The sequence below is a fragment of the Gracilinanus agilis genome, chromosome 4, assembly GCF_016433145.1.
Source record: "Gracilinanus agilis isolate LMUSP501 chromosome 4, AgileGrace, whole genome shotgun sequence".
Classification (NCBI taxonomy): domain Eukaryota; kingdom Metazoa; phylum Chordata; class Mammalia; order Didelphimorphia; family Didelphidae; genus Gracilinanus; species Gracilinanus agilis.
In genome coordinates this window covers 167,963,506-167,973,770 of record NC_058133.1, presented here as the reverse complement: position 1 = coordinate 167,973,770, position 10,265 = coordinate 167,963,506, and the positions used below count along the sequence as shown (strand labels likewise).

The window sequence follows — 10,265 nt, the reverse complement described above, 5'->3', positions numbered from 1 at the left end:
AGACTCTATAAGAAATTTCCCCTCACTGAGTCCCTCTATAACCCAGTTCGACTTGGCCCAGTCTGGCACAACCCGGCCCTGCCTGGCCAGGCGCCACGTTATGGAGTTACTGTGGGTTCCCCTCTTGGGCTTATGTTGCAGTTTGGCCTCCGCTGACCGACACACCGTCTTCTGGAACAGCTCAAACCCCAAGTTTCAGAATGAAGACTACACAGTCCATGTTCGACTGAGCGATTACCTAGACATCATCTGTCCACATTATGAGGATGAGTCTGTGGCCCCAGATGCCATGGAGCGTTATACACTGTATCTGGTGGAGCGTGAGGAATACCAGCTGTGCCAGCCACAATCCAAGGAACAAGTGAGATGGCAGTGCAACCAGCCCAATGCACGGCATGGTCCTGAGAAGCTATCTGAGAAGTTCCAACGCTTCATCCCCTTTACCTTGGGGAAGGAGTTCAAAGAGGGACATAGCTACTACTATATTTCCAAACCCATCCATCACCATGGAGACCAGTGCCTGAAATTGAAAGTGACTGTGGATGGCAAAATCACTCATAGTCCCCAGGTGGATTCCCATCCACGGAATGAGAATCTGCTTCCATCAGATGATGCAAATGTCCAAGTCTTACATAGTGTGGGACACAGTGCTACCCCTCGAACCTTTCCGGTTGCCTGGATTGTGCTGCTTTTGCCACTCATACTGCTTCATACCGCTTGAGGGTGGGCATCAAACCCAGCTTGAGGACTAGAACTGGGCTGGGGATGGAGGGGGTGCTGACCCCTTTCCAAAGGAGAAAATTGGAATCCTCTGCCCAAGGAACTCCAGCCTAAGTAAAAACCTGCCACCCTGGTGGCAAGAGTCAGTATTAGGGGTGCCAGGAAAGGTTGGCAGTGCCAATTTGTCCTCTACCCCCACACGGTTGGGAGGACACAGCTCTCTTCATTCCTCCTGTTTTGCCAAAGATCAAGATCCTGAAATTAAACAAGGGCAGCTGCTCCTCTTAGAAGAAAGGAGCTTATGGATGGACCCTGGGCATGGAACATGCCCTCCATGGAAGACCCAAGAGTGCTCAGGATGGAACTTTAAAAGGAGAAGGAAGAGAAACTGAGCTTTTCATGTGGGAAGGGGAAGATGAGAAGGAAGCACTTTGTGGGAACTCAGTGTCTGCCTTCCCTTACACATAACTCACATACAATTCCATCTGTAATGCCATATTGGCAAAAGAGGGATACAGCCTGGGCTCTCCCAACTCAGAAGGTTTCAGAGCAATTCCAGGCAGGCAAGGAGGGGCAGTGCCCCAACATGTGCTGTGTATAAGGGCAGTGCCCAGTGTATATATAATATTTGTATGTAAAATCTCTCCCTGGAGAGATTTCTACAACTAAAATTGTTCTGTTGTTATTGTTTTTACACAAATTCTCTTTGTTGGAATGAAATTGTGTTAATATTCTTTGGACTTCCTCTGCTCCCTCAGTGCACAGAACAGAGACCTTGGCAGGCTACTTCTTCCACACAGGACCACCTCTTCTCTAGTCTGAAAGTTTAGGAGCCCCTCTGTTTCTGGAAGCAATATGGTGTAACATAAGGGATGCTGGTTTTGGAAGCTGGGTGATCAGAATCCAGATCCTGATTCTGTCGCTTGCTTGATGGTCTTCGACAAGTCACTCAACCATTCTAAGCCTTAGCATTCTCATCTGTAAAAAGGAGGCAACCGGGTCAAGTGATCTTAAAAGCTACCTCCAGCTTTACATCTATGATTGATCCATTTATGAATAATAGGAAGGAAAGAAGTAAGTGCCTCTCACCATTTGCCCCGCCTACCACGAGGTCTCAAACTTTTTCTTGTAAAATGACAAGACAAGCTTCCAGCTCCAACCTTCTGTGATTATGGCCTTTCCATCCATAGTCGAAAAGCTCTTGATATCCAGCCTCTTGTTCCTTCCACTCCAAACTTAGCTCTTGTTTCATTCTCTAGAATGGGAGCCTGGCACACTCTTCCTTGAGTCACCCTTCCTGAATTCCCAGGCCTTCTCTGAGGCAATGTTCTCTGGTGCCCTCCAGAAGCATGAAAGGGACTTTCCTCAGCCCTCCTCCCTTTCCCTTCAGATCCTGGGATCTGGTTGATCTTAGAAGCCTTGGACTTTTGGGGTTCAGGTACTCAAACTGCCTGGGGTCCTGGCTTGGGTAGGTAGGTAGGGAAACAGTGAGTCAGAGCTGTGGTATGGGGGTAATGCCACCATTGTGGCATGTGGGTGGTACCCCACATCGCCATTGAGACAATTGTGTGGGAGGTGAAAAGAGATTTCTGAACTCAGCAAATGGTACCTTGTACACTGTAGGTCATACGGGCTTTGGGGTCCATTTAGGATGTCCTTTGTGTGAGGAATTCTGGGGTGTGGGCCTCTCCATCTCTCTCCAGATGGGCCACTAAGCCATAATTTCTGTTCCTAGATGTCTCAGGATCAGAAATGGTTACTGGTCTCGCTCACTATCATAAGGCCAGTATGTGTCAGAGGCAGGATTTCACCACAGGTTTTCCCGGTTTCCTTCACAACCTGGCTCCCAGCCTATTGCCTCCACATTAGTCCCCTTCAAGCACTCCAAACTGGCCTCCTTTCTATTATTGCCCCCCATCTCCTGTCTCAAAGGTTGGGCATTCCCGGAATGTACACACTCTTCATCTACATTTCTTGGGTTCCTTCCTTCTTCAAGGGGTTAGCTCAAGTGCTCTCTTCAATGTGAAGCTTTTCCTAGTCCCCACAGCTGCTAGTACCTTCTTATTCTCCCTATATCCCCCTCCCCACCACACACACACACACACACACACACACACATTAAAACAAAACATTTTAAACCCTTATTCATACTGAGGATGGAGAGACAGGGAGTCCTGGGTTCAAATCTAGCCTTATACTTTCTAGCTGGGTGACCTTGGACAAGTCACTTAACCCCCATTGCCTACCCCTTACCACTGTTCTGCCTTGGAACCAATACACAGATTTGATTCTTAAATGCAAAGTAAGGGTTTTAAGAAAAAGGAATTGATATTAATTGTCTTATCTAAGGAAGAGGGGCAATAAGGGCTAGTGGGTTAAGTGACTTGTCCAGGGTCACACAGTTTCGGGCTGGATTTGCACCCAGGTTTTCCTGACTTCTGAAGGGCAGCTAGATGGCACAGCGGATAGGATGCCTGGCCTGGAGTCAGGAATATCCGAGTTCAAATTTGGTCTCAGATACTTATTAGCTGTGTGATCCTGGGCAAGTCATGTTAGCTGCCTCAGTTTCCTCATCTGTAAAATGAGCTGGAGAAGGAAATGATAAACCACTCACTCCTGTTTCTCTGTTAAGAAAATCCCAAATGGATTCATGAAGAGTTGAATAGGATGGAACACCAATTTCCAAAGTATGGTCCAGGTGTGATATTGCCTCACATATGTGTCCCAGGCACATAGTAAGCCAGCAAGAAATGATCCAAGGCCCACCACTTAGTCCTTACTGTCTTTCAGCAGGGTGGGGGTGAGGGGGGATGCCAGGAAACGCTAACATTGATTGAAGTGCATGGGGCATAGAAAACTGACTCGAAGAGACCGAGATTCCGAGATTCCGATAGGCTTCCTGACAACAGCTCTCTGTGTGACTGCGGGCGAGTTACATACCTCACTCGTCTCTAATTCCGTTATCCCCATCTGTAAAATGGGGATAATATTCGGAGGAACCACCTCGCTAGGCGGGGATAAGAATAAAGCGAGATCATGTCTGCCCAACACTTTTCCGCCCTTAAACCGTCAGGCAAGCGTCTGCCATGATTGCTTTTGCACGCCTGCCACGTGGGAAGCCCTGTGCCAGGCCCGAAAGGTTGGCACTTCCTGGTCAGGACTGCCGGGAGGGAAGAGGCAGTACAAAGCGTTCAGGGAAACGATTCCACGAGTGGGTGGGAGGAAGGCGAGGTCTCCTATGCTAGATTTCAAATCCATCAACAAACATTTATGGAACTCTTGCTATGTCCGTGCAAGGCACTGTGGGAAGCCCGGGCTTCCCGGAGCTCTAGCTGTTGGGGAGGCGGCTGGCGCGGGCGGCGAAATCGCGGTCTGCTGGTCGGGGCACGTCCCGGATGCCGAGGGCGGGGAGCGGGTCAGCCTCAGCAATCGAAAGGGGCGGGGCCAGGGCTCCGGAGGATTATGCCAGGGGTGGGGCCTGGGGCGAGGGGCGGAGCTCTGGGGAACCAGGGAGCCGGGCCGGAGCTTTCCGGCCTCGGGGCTGAGGCCGAGATGGAGACGGTGGCCGCTCTAGATACGCTACTCTCCGGGGCTTGCCTGCTTTTCACCCTCTGCATGTTTTCTACCGGCCTGTGAGAACCGAACCGGGACTGGGGGCTGGAGCTTAGAAGGCCTGGAAGGGGAAGAGAAGCCAGGGATGAGGTCCCGGCTCTGGGAACTTTGAGCCCCAAGTTCAAGTCCACCTCCATGACCATGACCCAAACCTCGTTGTGGCGGGCTCCGTTGGGTCAGGGGTAGGAGAGGGAGGGGCTAAGAGGCTGGGGGGCGGAGCCCGAGGAAGAAATGAGTGGCCTGGGAGGTGTAGCGTTTTAAGTCTGGCCTGGGGAGGTCCCTGCAGGGGAGGGTCTCGCCCTGCCCCCAGCCCCAGCCTCCTTCCTAACCCTCCCATCCCGTTCCAGCTCGGACCTCCGGCACATGCAGACCACCCGGAGTGTGACCAATATCCAGTTCCTGCCCTTTCTCACCACGGACGTGAAGTGAGACTTTGGGGAGGAGAGGGAGGGAGGGAGGGAAGGCTTTTAGCTCCTGGCCTTTGGGGGGGCCAGAGCTAAAGCAGCCTCTCTCTCGTTTTACTCCTTTGGGGACTCAACCAGTTGTCCCTTCTCCCTCACCTGCAGCAACCTAAGCTGGCTGAGTTATGGACTCCTCAAGGGTGACAAGACGCTCATTGTGGTGAACGCCCTGGGAGCCTTGCTCCAGACACTCTATATTCTGACATATCTGCACTACTGTCCCCGAAAGGTAGAGGCCAATCCCATCCCTCAGCCTCTTGGGCACTACTGGTGCACCCCACGTTGGCCAAGCACTGCCAACATTTCCTCGAATTCCCTTTGGCCTCATACCTTTTCCTGGAGAGAGCAGGGCCCCCTTCTTCCAGGAAGCCTTCCTGTATTATATTCTTCCTTCTCTACAGTATTCCACAATGGTTGAATTGTTTTCGTTGAATTGCTTCCTACTTCCTCAGGACTAATCCAATTCAGCTTAGTATGTTAACCCCTAAATATCCAACAGATTGTGTACTAGGTGGTAGGGGCGATGAAGATGAGAAATGACAAATTCTAATGGTGAAAGAGAGGAAGGACTAGATGATGATTACCTAGGGCTGGGTCTAGTTGGCTTTTCTTAACCTGGTAGATGTGTATACACTCCCTACCCATTAGATTTGGGGGCTTCCCATTGGATTCCTTTTGCAGTCCACCTCCCCAAGAGTGCCTAGGATAGGAATGGACACTTGGGGATTTTGCTGAGGTTTGGGTAACTGACTGGGGCTGCTGTCACCTCATTCTTCCTTTCCCCCACAGCGTACTGTCCTTCTGCAAACTGCTGCTCTTCTGGGTCTTCTCCTCCTGGGCTACAGCTACTTTCAGCTCCTGGTACCTGATTGGACAACCCGGTTGAGGCAGCTAGGCCTTTTCTGTAGCATCTTCACCATCAGCATGTACCTCTCACCCTTGGCGGACCTGGTGGGTCCAGGGTGGAGGGAATATTAGGAAAGGGTCCTAGACAGTCCAAAAGGAATAGATTCTGGAGGAAAGGCAATGAGGGTGGAAGAAGCTGGGTTTCAACAGAACAGAAAGAGGGACCACTGGATTCAGGCTATGGAGTATTGTGGGAAGAGCACTGGCCTTGGAGTAAGAGAAAATTGAGACTCGTATCCTGAGTTTGCTGATTTGGGCTCCTGTGATTTGGAGCAAGTTTCTTCTATCTGGCTCTGTTTTCTCATATCTAAATTGAAGTCACATTAGATCTCTAAGAACCCTTCAAGCTCTAAAATCCTTTGATTCCTATGAACTTTACTCCCTATTGCCCTCGAGGTTAGGGAAGAAGATATCCCACCATGTAGGTTTGGAGAGGAAAAGGTGTAACCTTGAAGGATGTAATGACCCTTCCTGGGAGGGTATGAAAGGCATTACTGATATTCTTCTCCACAGATCAAGATCATTCAGACCAAGTCTACTCAGTGCCTGTCCTTCTCCCTCACTGTGGCCACACTCCTTGCCTCTGCTTCCTGGACCCTCTATGGCTTCCACCTCAGTGACCTCTACATTATGGTGAGGAGAGTAGGGATAATATTGGGTGAACAGAGTGGGAACCTTTCCCCCCCCACTTTATTGTGACTTTTTTCCTTCCAGGTACCCAACATACCAGGAATAATCACTAGCCTGATACGCCTAGGGCTCTTCTGGAAATACCCACAGGTTCAAGAAAAGAGCTACAGTCTTCTTCAGACCTAAGGATGGTGAAGGGATACCATACCTATCCTTTCATCTATCACTTTGGTGCCAGCCTGTTGCCAAAGACTCTCTCATCCAATCTCTTCTGCTATGCCTTGTTGCTCAACTTACTTAGCCACAGTGGGGTGGAGTGGAAGAGGTAGGGACTTCTTTGACAGCAGAGGGACCAAAATTAGGGATTTTATTTGGGAGGAATTTTTTTTTTAAGAGAGATTATTTTTTTAATGTGGGGTTGGGATAGTATTTAGTTCCATTCTGTGCCTTATAATAAATGATCACACACCCTTCCTTTGCATTGTTGTGTTTTTTTTTTTAAACCTTTACCTTCTGTTTTAGTAACAATTCAAAGATAGAAAGGCACCAAGGGCTGGGCAAATGGGGTGAAATGACTTGCCCAGGGTCATACCACTAGGAATTTTCTCAGGCCAGATTTGAACCCAGGTCTTCCTGACTCCAGGCCTGGTACTCTATTTATTGAACCATCTAGTTGCCCTCCTTTGCACTCTTCAGTCTGTTCTCTATGGTTCCATCATATTGAATTAGGAAATAAGGAAAGGGGGTAAAGGTGGAGATATCAGAATTGAGAATTAGGGGAAGTTTTTAGAAAGTAAGAGACAGGAAGAAAGCCTTAAGAGGAAGGCAGAAATTAGAGCAATGAGATATGAAGCTAGGCTTCATGACTTTCTGGCAGAATGAGACATCTGAAGAGGTAGGGTAGACTGCCTGCAGGGGATGATTTAACAGAACATCCTGGAAAATAATAAAAAAGAGGAGAATATTACTCCACTTAAGATTATGCTATGAGAAGGCCTTCTAGTGATTGATAGAATGAACTCAGGAAGGTCTCTAGCTTAACATATCATGCCTAAATGCTACAAAGAATCCTTTGATATAGATAGCAATCCATCCATTCCATCTCAAGTTCTCCAAAATACTCCCTAGAGGATTTGTGAAAGACAGCAGAGGCCTTCCTCTAGGTCTTTTAGCTTTTAATGGGTACAACCCTTGGGCTGCTCATCATCTGTGAAATAAGGAGGTTGGATTAGATTGGTCTGAGGTCACTCCTAACTCTATTCTATATCTAATGGTCCAGGGAAAGGTTTGTGAACTTAGATGGGGGAAAATCACATTTTAATCTTCAGTACTCTTTGGTTTCCTTTTGCTATAGTATGTATTTTACTTTAAGCATTTAGAAAATTTTTCCATAGGCTTCACCAGACAGCCAAGGGGATCCAAGACTCAGAAAAAACCGTTAAGATCTTATGATCTAATATCCCTCAGTCTGAGTAAGGGAGCACCCTTTCAGAGGGAAATGAATTTTTCTGGTTCTGCCCTCCCTGCCTCCCCAAGTGTCCTCTCAGCCCCTCCTTCTCCCTCAGTGTCACCTCCAACCTCCATCTGCCAGTGTCCTCTCAAGCCCCACCCCCTTTTCTTCCCAAGATTGACCTCTCTTCTCTAGTGTATTTCCCCAACTTCTACCCATATGCCTAGGTCCCCCAATTCCTTTGCCCCAGAAAAGCAATTACGGAAGGAATGAGAAAAGGAAATTTTACTTTTTTAATTTAGCTAAAGAAGGGACCTAGGAGCGTTTGGGAGGAAGTCGAAGACCTGGAAGCTGGGGGGAAGGGGGACCGCGGCTAGGGGGCAGGATCACAGTATGAGGCCCTTACTGGCCAGATCGGCCTGGGCTTCCTGGATCTGCTGGAACAGTTCTTGGGCAGCTTCTTCACAGTCGTTGAAGTTGGCCAAGCGCAAACCCAGGGTTCCCAGCATGTAGCTGCCCGCGGTGACCAGGAGGTAGACGGGTAAGGGCAAGATCACATCGTAGAATTTTTTACTATATCCCAGGCTGAGCACGTCCTGCACCAGGCACAGCCAGATGAGCATCAGCACCAACAGCGTGGAGATCCACTGCTTCAGCTTGGTCATGGTCACTGGTGGGGAATAAGAGCGCGCGCGGGTAGTGAGCCGTGCTGCCGCGGCCGCCACAGGACGCTCCCTCTCTCCCCACTCTGCACGCCACCCGCCTCTCGCTCCCTTCTTCCCCTTCAGCTCCGCTCCCCGGCCTCTCACCCAGCAGCCCCCGGACCCTCACCTCACCGCTCTAACCCCGGGAAGCAAAGGAAATCTTCCACAATTCTCTGCAGATACTGCAGAACCAACCAGGAAAGCCGGACCCTTGACGCATGCGCTGCTCCCCTTTCGATGCTTTATGGGAGTTGTAGTCTTTCTCCGGTTTTCCAGGAGGCCTGCGGAGAAGCCCCTACCCAGAGAGTTCTCCTTCCATCTGTGCCACTTCCTTCTACCTCATTCGATTCCCCCAGTTTGAGTGAAGGAGAGAGAGTACAGTTGAATAGACGTGAGAAGAGAGTGAGAATCCATAGCCTGCACAGCTTTGACGTGATTCCTACCACCCCTGAATGAATGAATGAACGAATAGATGAAGGAACGAACAAATGAATGAATGAATGAATGAATGAATGAAGCAAATGAACCTTCTTAGGTCAAAGCTTCTGCCTCTTTCTAAAACCTACTTACCTTCCACGTTGACAGGACTCATAGGTTACAGAGAGATACCCTAGGACGCCCCTGAGCTCAAACATGTTGGATTCTGGGAGAGACATAAAGCTTAGACCTCATCTTTGCCCTGCTGGGGTTTATAGCCTAGCATTCTGTCATTTTTGTTTTGCATATTTCTCATATATAGGTGTCTACAAATGAATATATCTATGTATGTATGTGTGTGCATATATAGATTTATAAATCTTATATGCAATGGGGAAGACCACATGCCCACGCTCATCTATTTATTCATATATACATCTCTACATAAACAAATATTACATATACATGCACTATATACATATCTATTTATGTGTGTGTGTGTAATATATCCTTGTTAGTTGATTTATTGATTCACACCAGACAGTGTATTGGACTTGGAGCTAGAAAATTCAACATTTGAATCCTGCCTCTGACATTTACAAATTGTATGACTACGGGAAAATCATTTAACCTTCTGAGCTTCAGTTTCTTCAGCTATAAAATAGAGATGATAATATCTGTAGTGCTTACTTTGAAATGTCTGTCAAGTATGTTGCAAACCTTAAAGCAATCAATTATTAATAAGTGCTAATATGCTAAGGGAATAAAAAAGACAAAAACAAAAACAAAAAAACTCACTTATGTCAAATGATGGATGATTAACAAATTCCACTACAAACAAGATTTTGGACAGTTCCCAGGAGTTCCTTGGAAGAAGAGCTGATTAGTAATAAATGTTTGTGTCTTCTCTATGTTGATCTTCTTTTATCCACCAGGCTTCCCTTTCTCATCTCCTCCTCTTTTTTTCTGATTTCATCTGAAGGAATTCTGACCCCTTACTCTTTGCCATCAGGGAAGTTATATTGTAGTAGGGAAAACAAGAATGATATATCTTCTTCTGTCTTCCCTTACAAAACTCATGCTTTTCAAATCCTTGACCCCTCAATTTTTTCCCAGGTCATTTCCCCTGCACTAGTCACTCTATCTTCATATATATATATGTGTATATATACATATGAAGAAATTATATGTATATGAAGAAATCATATATATGAAGAAATTTAAATATATATATATTTAAACCCTTGCAGAGGAGCAGTAAGGGCTAGGCAATGGAAGTTAAGTGACTTGCCCAGGGTCACACAGCTAGAAAGTATCTGAGACTAGATTTGAACTTAGGATTTCCTAGGTTCTCTAGGTCTGCTA

General features: G+C 47.6%; 3 protein-coding genes across 6 annotated transcripts; 2 read left to right on the top strand and 1 right to left on the bottom strand.

The window, feature by feature from the left end:
* EFNA1 (ephrin A1) lies at positions 1–1,455 on the top strand. The gene has a single exon (XM_044673491.1). It carries the CDS (start codon positions 101–103, stop codon positions 719–721), a length of 621 nt encoding a protein of 206 aa, XP_044529426.1. The 5' UTR covers positions 1–100; the 3' UTR covers positions 722–1,455.
* A 2,785-nt stretch (positions 1,456–4,240) lies between these two features.
* Positions 4,241–6,804, top strand: SLC50A1 (solute carrier family 50 member 1). 3 transcript variants are annotated; one of them, XM_044672588.1, is made up of 6 exons: positions 4,241–4,352; positions 4,680–4,757; positions 4,899–5,022; positions 5,583–5,744; positions 6,213–6,332; positions 6,414–6,804. In XM_044672588.1, the coding sequence occupies exons 1-6, from the start codon at positions 4,273–4,275 to the stop codon at positions 6,513–6,515; spliced, it is 666 nt and encodes a 221-aa protein (XP_044528523.1). In that variant the 5' UTR covers positions 4,241–4,272; the 3' UTR covers positions 6,516–6,804. The 3 variants fall into 3 exon arrangements, with proteins under 3 accessions (XP_044528523.1, XP_044528522.1, XP_044528524.1); XM_044672587.1 differs by having other exon boundaries at positions 4,875–5,022; XM_044672589.1 differs by lacking the exon at positions 5,583–5,744.
* Positions 6,805–8,058: 1,254 nt separating this feature from the next.
* Positions 8,059–8,690, bottom strand: DPM3 (dolichyl-phosphate mannosyltransferase subunit 3, regulatory). Of its 2 annotated transcripts, none has more exons than XM_044674134.1 (2): positions 8,611–8,690; positions 8,059–8,449 (listed from the first exon to the last, which is right to left on the bottom strand). In XM_044674134.1, the coding sequence occupies exon 2, from the start codon at positions 8,442–8,444 to the stop codon at positions 8,166–8,168; it is 279 nt and encodes a 92-aa protein (XP_044530069.1). In that variant the 5' UTR covers positions 8,445–8,449; positions 8,611–8,690; the 3' UTR covers positions 8,059–8,165. The 2 variants fall into 2 exon arrangements, with proteins under 2 accessions (XP_044530069.1, XP_044530070.1); XM_044674135.1 differs by having other exon boundaries at positions 8,616–8,632.
* Between the last annotated feature and the right edge of the window lie 1,575 nt (positions 8,691–10,265).

Bases quoted from the DNA above. Each gene is read 5' to 3' on its own strand.
- EFNA1 (XM_044673491.1), top strand. From the start codon at position 101: ATGGAGTTACTGTGGGTTCCCCTCTTGGGCTTATGTTGCAGTTTGGCC.
- DPM3 (XM_044674134.1), bottom strand. From the start codon at position 8,444: ATGACCAAGCTGAAGCAGTGGATCTCCACGCTGTTGGTGCTGATGCTC.
- SLC50A1 (XM_044672587.1), top strand. From the start codon at position 4,273: ATGGAGACGGTGGCCGCTCTAGATACGCTACTCTCCGGGGCTTGCCTG. The intron at 4,353-4,679 runs GTGAGAACCGAA...ATCCCGTTCCAG, and splicing joins TGCATGTTTTCTACCGGCCT to CTCGGACCTCCGGCACATGC. The intron at 6,333-6,413 runs GTGAGGAGAGTA...TTTTCCTTCCAG, and splicing joins TCAGTGACCTCTACATTATG to GTACCCAACATACCAGGAAT.